The 15,878-nt window shown below is 46.3% G+C and overlaps 6 protein-coding genes across 6 annotated transcripts; 3 read left to right on the plus strand and 3 right to left on the minus strand.

The window, feature by feature from the left end:
• Positions 1-1,927: 1,927 nt before the first annotated feature.
• K441DRAFT_672678 (uncharacterized protein) lies at positions 1,928-2,609 on the plus strand (the record flags this gene model as incomplete). Its single annotated transcript, XM_067650578.1, has 4 exons — positions 1,928-2,102; positions 2,152-2,260; positions 2,341-2,518; positions 2,571-2,609. 4 exons carry the CDS (start codon positions 1,928-1,930, stop codon positions 2,607-2,609), a joined length of 501 nt encoding a protein of 166 aa, XP_067510628.1.
• Positions 2,610-3,375: 766 nt separating this feature from the next.
• On the minus strand, positions 3,376-4,840 carry K441DRAFT_650739 (uncharacterized protein). Its single transcript, XM_067647088.1, has one exon. The coding sequence runs from the start codon at positions 4,392-4,394 to the stop codon at positions 3,510-3,512; it is 885 nt and encodes a 294-aa protein (XP_067510629.1). The 5' UTR covers positions 4,395-4,840; the 3' UTR covers positions 3,376-3,509.
• A 949-nt stretch (positions 4,841-5,789) lies between these two features.
• K441DRAFT_531162 (uncharacterized protein) lies at positions 5,790-5,957 on the minus strand (the record flags this gene model as incomplete). Its single annotated transcript, XM_067642194.1, has 1 exon — positions 5,790-5,957. A coding segment is annotated over one exon (168 nt), but the record flags the coding sequence as incomplete, so codon positions are not given.
• An 838-nt stretch (positions 5,958-6,795) lies between these two features.
• Positions 6,796-6,975, minus strand: K441DRAFT_531490 (uncharacterized protein; the record flags this gene model as incomplete). The annotated part of the gene is made up of 1 exon (XM_067642205.1): positions 6,796-6,975. A coding segment is annotated over one exon (180 nt), but the record flags the coding sequence as incomplete, so codon positions are not given.
• Positions 6,976-10,646: 3,671 nt separating this feature from the next.
• Positions 10,647-13,027, plus strand: K441DRAFT_650740 (HET-domain-containing protein). The gene has a single exon (XM_067647089.1). It carries the CDS (start codon positions 10,920-10,922, stop codon positions 12,945-12,947), a length of 2,028 nt encoding a protein of 675 aa, XP_067510632.1. The 5' UTR covers positions 10,647-10,919; the 3' UTR covers positions 12,948-13,027.
• A 497-nt stretch (positions 13,028-13,524) lies between these two features.
• On the plus strand, positions 13,525-14,654 carry K441DRAFT_532631 (uncharacterized protein; the record flags this gene model as incomplete). Its single annotated transcript, XM_067642245.1, has 3 exons — positions 13,525-13,886; positions 13,949-14,397; positions 14,452-14,654. The coding sequence occupies 3 exons, from the start codon at positions 13,525-13,527 to the stop codon at positions 14,652-14,654; spliced, it is 1,014 nt and encodes a 337-aa protein (XP_067510633.1).
• Between the last annotated feature and the right edge of the window lie 1,224 nt (positions 14,655-15,878).

Consider the following 15,878-nt stretch of genomic DNA (forward strand, 5'->3'; position numbering starts at 1 on the left):
GAGCAGGTGTGACACAGCAAGAAAACTTACGCTCCAGTATCGGACCCTACACAGTTGTCAAAGTACAGACTTGGCAAGTGTGCATTCGGAGTGTAGCCATGTGATTGCTGGCTGCTACCATTAAGCAGCTTCTCTTGTTCATCGACCGCTTCGCAAATTCTCCGTATAATCATCAGCGAGGAATAGGTCATTGCCCCGCCACCATCTATACAAGTTAGTCTCCAAAACTGAAGGCAATATGAACACTCACCAATGCCTAGCACTATTTGAGAACCGTAGCCGCCGGCGAGCCACAGACGCTGCTGGATATCAAGCACAGCTTGAATTCCTGGTTGCGCCATGTTGTGATAGAACTAGAACCGTTGTTGATCAATGCTAGAAAGTAACTGTCATTCCACGGGAAGCTTTTGTATGAGAGTTGTAGAAGCGTAGTCCGAAGTCACCCACAGGGATGCGACTCACCCATGTAATTCAAGGTTGGCTTCGCTAATTTTTCACAGCAGCAGACAGGGCATCTGGAGATGGGGCAAGAGTCAAGCAGCTAATGGGTCCGCTAGCTTTTAGTGGCAGTGCTTCGCTGCTGTCAGGCTGCTCAGGCGGCTGGGAAGGGACTCTTGAACTCCTGTACCTGCATCGGCTCGGCTTCAACCATTCAAAATCGGTGAGATAGGGAGCGGCACAGTGCAATCGGCGTTATAGTATTTTACACTGAGAGACCCTATGGTCTTTGGCGGATTGGTTACTCGCATAGGGCGATTCAACCTTCCAGCAGAGAACGATATCCCCAGCTATTTTCCAGGCCTTATTACACAGGAAGCGGCACCTTCTGTTGAACTCATTCTACAACCAAGCAGTTCTGTCGTCACTTGGTTATCAGCCACTAGCAAGCTAGAGGCCCGGGCGATTAACCAAACGATCGGGGACAAATGAGCGAATCAAAGGTGATTGGAGGGCACCACCTTCGAAATAGCCGTCCGCCTCGGTCAACCGTCCGTCCTGAATACGAGATCGCAAAACAAGGGACACGAGAATACACCCTAAAAATCTTATCACAACGGATTTTATTGATCTAGATGCATCAAGCAATGCATGTCTGTGTTCCAAGGGTGAAGTCAGGAAAGATGCAATTACCTTCTCTCAAAATCCAGAAGGTAGAATCCTCATACTGCCCACGGGAAGTTTCTTAGCTATGGAACAAGGCTGAATTAGCGAACGCTTTCCCTAGAAGGCAGCCCTCTCTTGCTCATAGCTATCCTTTTTAGCCCGCTTCAAGGAAGCCTTGGCATCCTAGGGGAAACAGATCCGGGCGCAGCTCTCAAAGCTAGTCCAATCTTCATTGGAAAAAACTTCTAATATGAAACCGAGGGCTATGCCAATTGGGATGGCTCTGAGATCTGGCTTTGGGTCTTGAGCCAAGGAGTCTGCGCCATGCTGAACGGGAGGTCACATCCCTGAGGGCACAAAGCCACCTGCAAGCCTTGCGACACACGTAATTATAGGATCGGCAAAACCGGTGTGTGCAGAACCAAGGCATGTGGGGCTAGTTTTTTGGTAATGTGGAGTGGCAAAATGCACCTCTACAGTAATTGTAAAATCCGTCAACCCAGTATCAAGGTAAATAACCATGGTTTTGCCCCTAAGTAACAACTTTATCGGTTTTACCCCGTCTAATAGCGACCGGCATAAAAACCTCAAGGATCGGTGTGCAGCCTGTTTGCAAGTTTGATACACACCGGGAAATAGATGCATGAGGGCTGCAAGCCCGGCGCTAATTGTGCCGCTCCTTGTTTTGGGCGGTGCTCTGTGGATTTTCCGCAGTCAACTGTAGTATTTAACTCACTGCTCGCTATCTTATGCAGTGATGCCAAGTCAATACTTTCTAGTATTTTCGCTTTTGCATTATAGGCCTTTCATGTTATTCTAAATCATGGTGTTTCCCCTTCATCGAAGAGATTCAGACAAATCCGACCGCTCCAGTATATCGCGGTTGCGCCTTAACGGAAACAATTCAGGTGGACGCGGTAAGAAAGTTCTTGTCTATGATCTGGACGATAGCCGAACGACAAAAATGCCCAGGAGCCAGTTGGACACAAGATGCAGAGGTTAGTAGTAGGGCGTCTTTCTTGCTGGGAGTCTGTAAATACTAAGAAGCACCGTCTTCAGAAGCCCCGGAATCAATCCATCAAATACCGATATCAGCATATAATAAATCAGTTGCTGTAGAACTCAGTGATCCTTTAAACATGCGTCCGAAGGAATGGTACGCTTCGGTGCATCTATCGCCATCTGTGCGGATACAACGTCTATTTGGCCGGTTCGATACGCTATACATAACCGCAGGTTGATTTTTGGGAGGATTGCCGAAAGCATGTGCGCAGGGTCCCAATTACACACTGTGGATTCGTGTGGACTGCCAGGCTTTTGGCATAGGGTGCGGGGGTCTGCATTAAGGCCCAAGAGAGCCGCACAGGCTGATTCGATGGTCCTGGAGAGGCCATTTCAACAGAATTCTTCAGGAGTGAGTTGATATAATTTGAACGTTGTCTTCCGCCCTAACTGAAGTATTGCAGCGGATTGATCAGGTATATCACCACAACCCAGAGCAGTAAAATAGAGAAAAAAAGGAGAACATGCAAATTACGTAAATATATAGCACAGGAGACTACATACGTTTTGGGAAAACCCTTTTTTCTTTGAAGATAAAGCTCGGATAAACCGAATTCCATAGTTCCTGCCAAATTTGTGAGTTCCTGAAGTGGGGATCAAATGCCTTTTCGAGTCTGTCGCTATCACACCCATTCTCTATCGTGCAGCTTCAGCGTTTGTGAGCCTTCTTCCCGGCTGAGTATTTGGAGACCTTGAGGGATGTCATATTTCTCTGGCTCAAACTTTAATCCTTTATTAGCGAAGCTTGAAATTTTTGCTTTCCCACTACAGGTTACAGCCATTCAACCAGCTCATAAACTCCATCTAGGAAAAAAATATCAACCTATGGTATGAACCCTCCAAAACTTCACGGAGACTCGGCACAGCGCAGAGGATATCTCCACACCGAAGTAAATTGCAGATTCTATGGTTGAACGGTCACTTCTCGATGTTTGGCTGTAGGTGCTGTTGAGGCTGAGAACAAAAAACCATTGTGATTCAGCTGCAAGCCCTTCACTCATTACATCTACTCGTGTAGAAAACATCATCTTTCATCCATCCCGTAGGTGAGCAACGGTATAGACTCACATTTGGAGTACTGATATGGTCGATTTAAATCGTTTTCTGAGTCTTCGGTAAGTAGGCCAAGTCTGAGATGACTTATTAATTTCCTCACAAGTTCACAAAGGCTGGTGGGTTGCAAAAGTTTTAAGGGGCTTCATTGCATCTTATGCCATATATGGGTATCGTGTTTAAGATCCCTGAATTGGGAATGCTGAAGCTTCAGAAGCAGACGCCGTTAATAAATTCGCACAGCTGAAACGTAGAGAAAAAGTATGGCCACACATTGATAAGCAGCATCTCTATGCCCCGCCCCCTCCTCCCCCTCCTCCACCTCCGCTCCTCTCCGCCGCCCGCTGCCTTTTCTTTTTTAGAACAGCAGCCAAACTCAATATGCCAATAAGCTCATCTAGTTCCCTTGTATCCAATACCAAGGCTCCACCGGTCAGAAACGCACCCCACCATTTCTGCGAATACTTCCCCACCTCGACCTTTTTTTCCCCAAGCGCCTTGTACAACGTCATATTATGCGACGCGAACAACGAATCCGGCTTCCACATAAACGTCGCGCTATCCACGACAAATGCCTCCGTGCGGCGGCCCCAGCACTTATTCTTCATCTCGACCGGGTGAGAGCAGTGCGGCGAATCGCCCGGGAACGTGAGCGTGGCCGTGCCGACGGACGTCCAGGGGTGCTTCCAGTCCGCGACGCTCCCGCCGCTGCTGTCCGTAATCGAGTACTTGCGCCCAACCCAATTTTCGCGCTTGAGGACGTAGGTGGGCTCAGGGGCGCTCTTATTGACGACTTCTTTGACCTCGTTCTTGTACGCGTCTGACATGCCTGTGTACTGCGTTTGGACAAGCAGGGTTAGGTCGAGCACTTTTATGGCCTTGGTGAAGTAATTGTGCGGCGTGACCCAGAAGACGCGGTCGGGATGGAGGGGGGTGGAGTCGAGGGCGAGCGACTGTGAGATGTCGTCGTGGGGGGTGGTAGCGTAGGCGTCAGAGGCTTCATCGTCTTCTACTTTGACTTTTGGGTTTCCGCTGTGGTCGGCTGCTGGCACGGAAAGGCGGCGAGTGTTTGAAGACTTGCCATTTGATTCGGGGGTTAGGGCTGTGGATGCTGCGTCCGTCGTCCGTCGTCGATTGACCGCGTTCACATCTTGGAGCTCGATGGCCGTAGACATCTTGCACGGTGTGCTCACTTCAAGATGTAGTAAAAATGTAGTAAGAAAATAAATTCAGGTATGTAGAATCAATCTTTTAATCTCCAAAAGATAGCGCGCTCATGGTATATATAAACTACCCTCACGCCACCCCGTCATTCTCAAGATATTTTACATATGGACGCCTAGCTCTCGCATCGGAAATTTTCAGCCAGTGCCACACGCAAGCCAAGAAGTGCCTTACTATGCGGTCGATTCTATTGGACCGTTGACAATTTTTGGTGGTCGATGAGGTTGGCAAGGCATCTCCAGACTCAGCCTTGCGTGGCGGACCTCGTATTTCGCATTTCTCGCATTTTTCACCCTTTTGGCTGGAGAGCCTCATTTCATGGGCAGGAAGCGTAAAGAGATTCGAAAATATAGTATCCTAGCTGTCTGTGAGCTTGTTAGATAATAAGGCAGAAGGTTAAACCGTCTTACAGTGCTCTGGTTTACGAGAGCATTTAGCAATATGCGTTCTGCGCTAGCCTAGGTTCCCTTATCACATAAATCAGACCACCGGGGAGAAATCCCGCCACGGCGTGACGCCAAGGATCTAGTGCCACGCTTGTGGACTCCTGAGCCAACCAAATCACTATACCCTAGTCCTGTCAAGTCCTGAACCAATCATATTACACCAAGAGGCATTTCTCCCCGAGAGTCTGAGAGCTTATGGGCCCAGCTTTGGTGGTAACAGAGCGTCAAAGTACACCAAAAGTCACCTTTTTCACTGCCGTATCTCAACCATTTTATAACGTCTAGTTACTACAAAAATACTACGAGGTAGAAGCTCTTTAGCTTCTTTATCTATTGCATCAAAAAATGATGTTGTAACTATATTATACAAATTATTGGACATGGGCAGTCGGTCGCATTCGATCCAAAGTCGTCTACGGAGGTCCCTAACAAAAGTTCTTGCACCTTCCTAATTAGGAAGTTTGGCTCACCGCCTACCAAAATATTATAAATTTTGTCACCAGAGGCTCAAAACTTGCATTTAAAGCTTCAAATAAAAGGCAATATATAGGCAATTTCCTGCCGCTGAGGCTCTACAAAGCTGACTTTGAACGTTGCCGTCTTTGTGTTTCTGCCCTTTGTATTCGGTCGGTTCTGAAGCTCAAACGGCTGAGGAGGAGGAGGAGGCTCGGCGGGTGGCAGAGGCTTGAGGGGAGGTTTCGATTGAGCAGGCGGCTGGAGGGCCCATTTGGGTCGACGTCGGCGACGCTGCTTCGGATCGTGATCGCTATGCAGAGGCTCTAGATCCAAAAGGTCGTGCGGTAGTTAAGGTTCTATTTTCATGCGCTCCAGAAGCTCTGGCGGCTTAAGCTTACTTAATAGAGGCTCCGTTAGATCAACTTAATTAAGGCCTAAAAGCACCTACTGTCGCATATAAGTAATAGCCTGGCGCCGATATTGATCCATGCGTTTAAGCGCCTTCCAATCGCGTCGATAGTCAGCAGCGCCTTCACAATAGTCGTTGCCTCCTTTGTAGCGAATAACCTCTTTAATATGACGTGGAATTCGTTTAATCCAAGCTTGAATTCGCTACTGCTTAAGCTCTTCCTAAGCCTTCCGCCATGCTCGCTCAGCTTCTACTCTGGTTTTTAGCTCCCTTCCGTGTAGTGACTTATTTGAGGTAGGCCTAAGCTAGTTTAATCATGTTTAAATCGGGTAAATTACCGGGCTAAAGAAGGCGCTGGAGACCTGCTGCGTTAAAGTAGATCTGCTAGTGATGCGATGTGTAAGACAGAGCTTTATCCTCTTAAATAAGAGTATCTAGGCGATTAATCTAGCACTTAATACCAAAAGGAATGAGGATAGAAAGGAGGATAGTGGTGAGGTAGCGATACCAATTAATGCCCCCTTTCTTCCCGTTTCTCTAGAAGGCGCCATTCTCCTTAGTTATACGGAATTAAGGCTTTCTACCTAGCTTATTGCGAAGCCCGAGTTATTGCATACCAGTAGTAAGCTGCCAAGCCACACGAAGCTCTGGCTTAATTGCTTTATTAATCTTTTAAAGCTTAATCTTCGAAGCCTTCTTCTCTTGTGCAGTCTTAGGCCTCTATATATAGCAGGGAGCCTTCTAATTGTATAAGAACGCGCCCTAAAACATAAACTTAGTAGCTTTAGGAAATCGAGGTTAAATTGCCTTCTTATTTACCTTCTCTTTAGCTAAACGCCAGAGCCTATATCTACCTCTTCTATGGCCTAAAACAACGCCGGTTTCGTTGCTCTAGATAACAGCCTTCCGGTTATTAATCGTCTAATGCTTATATCGTAAGGCGAACTGTAGGTGAGCTTCCTTTATCTCTTATGAGAGGTAAGGCTTCCTTATAGGTTTCGTCTTTTAATATCCATGGCGTTAAAGAACCCGCTAGATAGTTTAAGTAGAGCAGCCATACTTAGCGGCAATATAGGCGCAGGACTTCTCTCTACCAAATCTATTAGTGGTAACTTTCTTAAGAATTTGCTGCTTAAACTTGCGGGTAATTTTAACCTTTAATCCAGTGCGAGGAGTATTAATAATATAGCCGTTAAGAATAAGAGGACGAGAGGAAGGGTCCTAGCCACAACTACGGGCCTTTTTGAAGATATATTGTAGTGTTTGGCGCTTAATTTCGGTGATGCGTTTGATATGTTAAAGGGTTGCTCCCATAGCCTTTATAGCCAGGGCCTGAGCCCTGGTCATAAGCTGATGAAAGCCTATAGTTAGCAAAGCAATATTTGAGCTGGAGGAGTCCTTGAGCAATTTTAGAAAGCATTGAGGGGACCTAGTGGCGTTGGTATCAGTGATGGAGGTGATGAGGCTGCAAAAGTTATTCTGCCGTCAGAATTTTTGGGGCAGTCAGTGGGCGGTAAGCCAAACTTCCTAATTAGGAAGGTGCAAGAACTTTTGTTAGGGACCTCCGTAAAAGTCATCCAAAAACTTTCAAGTTGGAAACATTTTAGAGAAAAACTCACCTTTTTCAACGCAGTATCTCCACCTTTAATATTATAAATATAGGATTATAATATATATATCTAAATATAAAATTACTTAAAGAATCTATTACATTAAAAAAAAAAATTATAACCTATATATTCAAGTCGTGGTACTTAAAAAGAGATAAAGATGGGGAAAATTTAATTTTTAAAACATTGAGTTACCACCAAAGCGACGCCCATAAGCTCTCAGACGCTCCGCAGTTGGTGACAGGGGTATGCAGGGGTTCTGATTGGTCTAGGAGTTAGTGTGCAGCCCGTGCGTTGCCCCGAGTCACCTGAATCTTCTGCGAAGCGTCAGATTTAACGTCTTAGCCACCCAGACGAGACAGCCACCCACCCGAGACAGTGCACGGGCCTCCTACAAAAATCAAAATCAAAATATCAATTTGATATCAAAATCGACGTTAAAATCAACCCCAAAATTAACCTAAATCTACCCTATTATATAAATATACTATAGTCCATTGGTAGTTCCTTCCAAACCTTCTTTATAAAAGTAATAACCCCCCATAATACAGCCTTTCTTTCCTTTACCCTCTTCTCTTCCTGCTCCTTTTAAAGCTTTTCCTTATTCTTCTTTTGTGCCTCTACTACTAATAAAACTCGTGCCTTCCTATAGGCAGCTTTTGTCTTATTATAACGCTCCTTCTTTTATTTTTTAAGAAGCTCCTAATTCGTTTACTTAAGGATTGTATTATTAGCTACCGTACTTAATGTAAACTGCCGAATATTATACACAACTTAAGAATATAGGGGTGATGCACCTTGTAAGAGCTGCCTAAATACCTTAGTAAGTCTCTCCTTTACAGAAGGAGACACGGGTATATTAAATCGATGGCCGTTCTTGTCTGTAAAGCTTATATAGAAAGAAGTTGGCTGAATCTTTTTTAAAATAACCAAAGGATCGAACGGTAGAAGGCCAGTTACCCGCCATGCACTTGCCATATTAGTTAATGATATAGCTTCGTATTATACAGCTTGGTAGTACTTAAGGAACTTAGGCTTAGTAATATTAATAGCTCCATAGAAGGCGAAGTTGTGGAGGCGCTTTTGATAGGCTTTTAATAGGGGGCTGAATATACCAACATCTAGGGGTTAAAGTAGGTGTGTTGAATAAGGTGGTAGATAGAGAGGGATGATCTTGTGAGCCTCGCAATACTTAACAAACTACATTAACACGTGGCTCTTGTGTCCGTTAAGAATTAATAAGCGATAGACTCCTTAAAGGCGTGGCTCTGTATATTAGTTAAAGTATTTTAACCAATTAACTGCAATATCCAAATTTGTTTACCCTAAATCGCTTACTTAAATTACTGCCTCGCAATTAAGTCCAGGTGATATCCAAGATCGTTATATTTGCTTCCCCTGAAAGATAAGGTAGGGAGGTAATTAATATTAACTTCCTAATATGCACTTAATAATAGACACCTAATCGCGATTACCTAGCTCTGTAATAAAGGCTTAAGCCTCTAATTAAGGAATAAGCACCTTAACCTTATCGCCTAACCCTATTGCAATTTCTTTCTTATCCATATTATATTAATCGCCTAGGGGAATTGCGTATTTAGTAATAGTGGCTTTATAGAGATTAAACCACTCTTTAATAATCTCTAGATCCTTAGTATCCTTTTGCTTTTAATTAAGGCCTCAGGCGAATCGAACTTTGAGCTCTAGGTGTTAGGTAAGGAAGTTTTTATACCAGTATTAGCCAAGCTCTAGAGGACGCTTCTTTACGGCAAGGATACTTTTGGCTATAGATTTAAGGTGCTAAATTTAAGGTGGCTAATCCTAGGCTCCTATTGTATTGATCCATTTAACTAGGGAGTCCTCCTTAATAACTAAGAGCTTTTGAAGCTTTTGGTGATACTCCTTGCTTGATTGGCGGCCGTTGCGACGATGGTAAATAGAAGAAGGCGATAGACCGTATATTCGGGCAAGCAAACGGCCAGATTGATTAGGATTAGCTTCCAATAATTGAAGAACAATTTGCATTTGATCTTCTTGGTCAAGCGACAGCAATTGGGAGGTAGTAGAGGACATAGTGGTGGTGTAGTAGAGGAGTATTTTGATGTTTTGATTTTGATTTTCGTAGGAGGCCCGTGCACTGTCTCGGGTGGGTGGCTGTCTCGTCTGGGTGGCTAAGACGTTATGAGATAAAGGTTCCCCGCATATTTTGCGCCTCAGCCTTGCTTGCCTTGATGCATGCTCTCTAATCTTCCGTCAGATAAATGTGCATATTCGAAACTGCGAACGCACGCTCTGTGCTTCTGCATATGCAGGTTACCGTTTATGCTCGCTGTATGTGCAGTTTGAATAGGATACAACCTGACAATTTCAGCAATTTAACGCCGTTTTCAGCAATTACGCTTTTATTCAGCCCCACCAGTACTCAATTTATGCAAGCCATTGAGGAGATAGACGGTTTGCCTGTTATAGAAAGAGGCCACTTGAGCTTCATGGGTGGTGCTGGAGCGGGGAAGGTGGCTGTCTTAATTAGCATGTTACTAATGAATACTACTTGTAGCTACCACCAGAAGCAAAAATATGCATACGATCGCGGAGCCTTGATCCTATTGATCCTATTAGCCGGCTCTTATCGATAACGGTAGGACGAAATACACTAGCGAAAGGGATAAGTTTGCTCTATTAGCCGGACTGTACGAAGCCACAGAATCGGTATGGAGGAAACAATGCATTGACAACACTTCCTGCACTCGCCGCAAACAGCCAGACAATCTCTACCCTTGAACCTTCCAGGCCTCTGAAGTATTGACTGCAGTAATGCCTGCATTGTGCTTAGAATGGAAGCCGGCCTACCTCTTCCCTGTATAGATGGTGGTGGCTTTGCTTGCTGTTGGTGCTCAGCCTTGCTGCTGCCAAGAAACTATAAATGAACTTGGCAAAGCGGGGTTTTCAGGCCTCGGGCTTCGAGGCAAAAGGTTTCGGCTCGTTTCAAGTTCTTTTGTGGGGTTCGGGCGGTATATCCTCTATTGTGGTTCGTGGGATGGGTGGATGAGGCTCAGATTGGTGACAAATGCTCCTCAAGTGGTTGCCCCTGCTGCATAGGTATGACAGCGCAACCTGAGCGAATGATAGTGATTGCGAAGCCAACCCACTAGGTTGAGGATTCTTTTGAGTAGCCCTTCAAAGCATAAAGACGTCTATATGATCATACAAAACCTCAATGGTTTTGTCTGATGGTGTAGAAAGAGCTCTGGCTCTCGTCCTGTGTGGCCAAGAAATCCCCAGCCACCTCCAAGAATAGCGCTTAGCTGCCGCTCGGGTGGTCGCAAGTTTTCGGACACGGCGCAGTAGGCACGCAACCTTAACCGGGACAGTAACTTGGAAGACATTGAGAGTGAGACCTTCCGGATCCTTCATTCCTTTGTTTAGGCAGCAGTGAAGGAGGCATTCAACCCATTCAAAGTCCAAAATAGAGTACATTCTCAATTTGTTAAAAGATTTCATTCGCTTTTTAGCATCATCTTTGCATCCAGTCCTCAGATCAAGGAGCCCTCCGTCATGNCCTCACGTGGAATCACAGCGACTGAGTATGTCGCAATGGAGAACATGAGAGAGCGCCATGAAGGCTGGCAAATGCGCTCGTTCAAATGGCTATTCCAAGCATTGTTTCCTGAATGGGCCGCATCACTGCGTGCCCCTCCTTGGTACATAAGTCCTTTCATATACAAGCCTCTGGCAGATCCAACATCCATGATACGTCTCATAGAACTCCATGAAGCAAAGCCGTACCCCTGGTACGACCCTGAGCAGACAATCGTAATTGACACTAAGGAGATCTCGCTTTCTGAGTGTCCGCAAGATCAGAAGTTCGTGGCCATTAGTTATTGCTGGGGAGATCCAAATGATACCGTCAAAATCATCTGCGATGGTAATGTCATGACTATCACCAAATCCCTTCACGATGCCCTTTTGAGATTCCGTGGCGAGGGTAAACGCGTCTTTTGGGCGGACGCTATTTGCATCAACCAAGCCGACGACGAAGAAAAGAGCCATCAAGTCCGCCTTATGCGACAGATTTATGAGAAAGCACACACCGTGGCTGTGTGGCTCGGTGAAGAGGCTTCATACAGCGATCATGTACTCAACCTCTCAGAAGCATTTGGTGAAGCCCTTCGACGGACCTATATGGGTGATAACCGGAACTACAAAGACCCTGGTGTGCAGAAAGCCCTGTTCAAGCATTTGCCACAGCTTAACGATGTCGGATGGAGTTCCGTGGGGCAATTTCTCCAACGTCCGTGGTTTGGAAGAATGTGGGTTATACAAGAAATTGCTGTCGCACCGGATGCTATGCTTCATTGCGGAAGTTCCTCTACATCATGGTCAACCTTTGCGGAGCTTCTGCAATTCATGCTTGCAGTAGGCCTACTGGAAAGCCACCCGGATAACCACGCGGAAAAAGTAGCTGCATTGATGAAGACACGAGAGAACTTCCAGAAGAAGGTCCAGGAAGATTTCTTGGTGATGATGCTGCGGCACCGGCCGTGCCAGGCGACGGTTGGCAAGGACAAGATATTTGCCCTACATGGGATTTCAAATTTTCCTTTACACCCGGATTATACTCGAACCGACGAGGACATTTTCACAGACGCCGCCATAGAGATGATGAAACTAGATTCCAACTTGGACATCCTCAGTGTTCCTCATGCAGTTAAACAAGCAGCCCAAACGACTTTGCCGTCATGGGTTCCGGACTGGACGGATACTCCATTTGTTGCGGCCTCGATACCCCGCGCGAAAACTACTGAAGGAGTGCCTGAAGATCCGGGCTTTCAAGCTGCTGGAGATATAAAGAACCACGAATTTTCTGTGGAGGTTTCAGAAGATCGCAAAGTACTAATCGTTCAAGGCTACGTCATGGATGAGATTGTGCAAGTGGCAAAGCCTGTCGAAAGTCTCTCATGGGGTCGATCCATCAGTGACATCATCTATAGTGACTGCTGTTTCTACGGCGCTTTGGTGACTTGGGAAGGGGCGGCTCGAGCTCGCTCAAAGACACCGTATGTCACTGGAGAAGGTATGCTGGATGCATACTGGCAGACATTACTTGCTGGAAGAACGCCCCGAGAGCTTGATTACCACCGGGCCGTGTTCCAGGAGTGGGAGCAGTCGTGGTCCGTCTGGTGGTATGTGTTTCAACTACCTCTTCCAATAGGCTTTCTTATCTGGAGCTGCTGGGCATTTGGCATGGTTGCGGCTTTTATAATGTACGCAAAACATCAAATGTTTGGATGGAAAGATTCGGTTCCGAAGAGGTCAAAGAAAGAGATGCAAGTGTTCAAGTACTCCATTTTAAATAGACGTCTCATTAGAACGACTAGAGGGTATATTGGGCTTGCCGCCAGTGGTGCTCAAAAGGGTGACAGGATAGCTCTGGTGCGATGCGGAAGGGTTCCTCTTGTCCTCCGTCAGAACTCGAAGTCGGACACTTCTGATTGGCATTTTGTTGGGGACACATACATTCATGGAATAATGTACGGGGCAGCATTTGATACATCTCGGTGCGGGAATATGAACCTTTCATGACCACTTCTACTATATAGGATATGGCCATTTCATAGCAATTTTTAGTATGCTGCTATTTCAGACGTTGCGTTTACAATTAGCAGTATCAATTCTCTTACTCTCCAATTTATTTGTGAATTGTCTCGAGAAGTTGTATTAAAGTCGCCCAAACAGAGTCGGCCCACGGTTATCCGATTCTGAAGGGCCCTTCCCCTTTTGTTATGGTGGTGCTGCCAAACTTCTCAACCTTTTATTTGAACATCGTGGGCGCTATCAACCCCTTTTCTGTGAATACTATATGCGAAAGTCTAGTTCCATTTCTAAACACATGATTGGCCCCTAGACGGGCCACTCTTGGCTTGCGGAAGGCCTGAGAGACTTCCGGCTGGCTGGTCGCTGCGCCTGCTTGGCAACTCGTCCCAGTGAAATTTCAATAGGCTGAAGATGCGAGACTGGCTTACCTGAAGAGCTGTTTGACCGGTCAAATTTAAATTTCGGCCCTAAACCGACCATTTCATCTATTTTTGCATCCCATCCGTCTGTCCTTCTCTTTCTCTTTGACATCTACTATGCGAGTGTCGTTCTTTCGTTATGTAACATGGTCTCTTTGAGGAGACGATGCACTCTGAGAACCGCTCTTATTGCGCTCCTGCTTTGGCTGCTCTTCGCGATTCTATTTCACCTCAAGGTAGAGCTTTGGAACCCTATCAACGGCCCCGACTATTTTGTTGAGGAGGATCTCAGGGTCACCGACCTAGCAAACGAGCGGCAGGCACCAACTGCACATACACCTACAAAACGACGGACTGCAGTTGTTGTCGCCAGCCAGAGGACGGAAAACGCAACATGGCTTTCCACATATTTTCCAGACTGGGAGAAAAATATATATGCGGTGGATGATCCTACAGCAGAACTGACCGTGCCGAAAAACAAAGGGCGGGAGTCTATGGCATATTTAACGTATGCTGACTGGACGGACTGTCTGCTGGCAACGAGAGGAGATAGAGCTAATGCAAAGTCAGATTCATTATCGATAACTACGATCACCTGCCAGACAATATCCTCTTTATCCATCCCAATAGATACCAGTGGCATAACGATGACCCTGACTACGATGGCCTTCCTATGCTACGACACTTCCAAATTCCGTACCTAGAAAAAGAGGGATACGTTAATATTCGATGTGCATGGTCACTTGGTTGTCCCGTTGAAATCAAACCTTTGGACGAACAGGGAATACATCGCGCTCAGGTACATGCCGGTGGGGACTACAAGCAAGCTTTTGAGGTGCTCTTTCCCGAGAGGGAAGTTCCAGGGTCGGTAGGTGTATCTTGCTGTGCTCAGTTTGCGGCTACAAAAGAAAGGGTTCTTGAGCGTCCAAAGCATGATTATGAGCGATACCGTGAATGGCTCTTCAACACTACACTGGACGATTCCATTAGTGGAAGGATACTGGAGTATTCTTGGCATAGTGAGTCTGGCCCTCTTATTGATCCAATAAGAGTCACCTGCTAACGTCACGTAGTGGTGTTCGGCAAGGAGGCTGTGCACTGCCCCTCCACTAGAGAGTGTTATTGCAACACCTTCGGTTTATGTGACCTGCAGTGTACAGATAAATCAAGTTGCGAAGGCCGATATATCCTCCCACCGTTCTCAACTCTTCCGTATGGATGGCCATTTATCGGCTGGGCTGGAGAAGCAAGGAACCGAAGCACTCCCGAAGTTTAATTTTCAACATGACTGATCCATCTGACCTGTTGAATCGGCCCAAAAACAACGCACTACCAATTGCCGGTTGTTTCACCTGCACTTTTAAGTCTTAGCAAACTGGATAGCGCTGCGTTTCTACAGACACGTCACTACATCCAACAGCTATAATGCTCATACCCCTCTTGCTCTCGGTCCGAAGACCCAAATCCGGGGAGCCTAATTGAGAAAGCTTCCGGCCTAGCCTGATATTTTATTCGTCAATTCAAACATCCTCTGCGCTAGCATACCAACAATACTTTGGACAAGCCCCTCGGATGCGAGCCTGCCATCCCCTTCAGATACAGTGTCGTTGTTGACGGATAAGAGCAGTTGGCCTGTATCGGTTGGGAAATGCAGGTTAATTTGGGAGATTTATACCAAAGCAGGGCGTAAATAGTGAGGCGGCCAAACAAAGGCCGTTATCCAGTGGACATAGTCATAGTAGGGTCGGGGGAGTATGCTGTGCAGCCGTGTGCCGGACTATCTGAACGATAGTGTGTAATGGGGCGTAAAAGGTGGACACTTGTGTCAAGAGAGATTATGCAACGTGGGGTCAGCAAGGAGCATATGAAGTCACATTGACTAGTAAGGCTGTAATGTGTTGGACTGCGTAATGCAAGTGGTTTGGCTTTTCATCGTCGATAGGCTGAATATTGAATACAGCCTTGTGAAACCTGATGAATCGAGCGATACAAGATATCAGGCTGGAGTTAAAATGGCCTACTAGCGTTGACTTTAATGAAGTGAATTGATAAAGCAAGGTGATGGACGAAATTGACTGGAGGATTGTGGCAACACCTCCGACGCGGCAGGTTGCGGGCCTGTTTGAGGCTCAAAACTGATTCGAGCGGCGTAACGGGAAGCAGCATGCGCTAATGAGTAATTGGCAAAGCCCGAGTTGACAAGGCTCTTCCTTGGCCTCTAGCAGGGACGGAGCCTCATATCACTAGTTGTGCGTCTGATCTGTTGCCCCATTTCGTCCCACCCACTTTCACCGAATGCGGGCTTACTGCAAGGTCACAGGCCAGTTCTGAGGCTCTGCCAGCGAAATTGCCGCTCGAGCTGTCCCGAGCATCCACATCTACAGCATCTGCTTAGGCTATGCACCGCCCTAATGTCCTCTTTATCACCCGCCCTTCGGGCTAATCTTCCGTTAGTCTTGTGTTTCATCACCAAATCTCCTCTAACCTTCCTAGGCCTACC

The sequence above is a fragment of the Cenococcum geophilum genome (assembly GCF_001692895.1).
Source record: "Cenococcum geophilum 1.58 unplaced genomic scaffold K441scaffold_1, whole genome shotgun sequence".
NCBI lineage: Eukaryota > Fungi > Ascomycota > Dothideomycetes > Gloniales > Gloniaceae > Cenococcum > Cenococcum geophilum.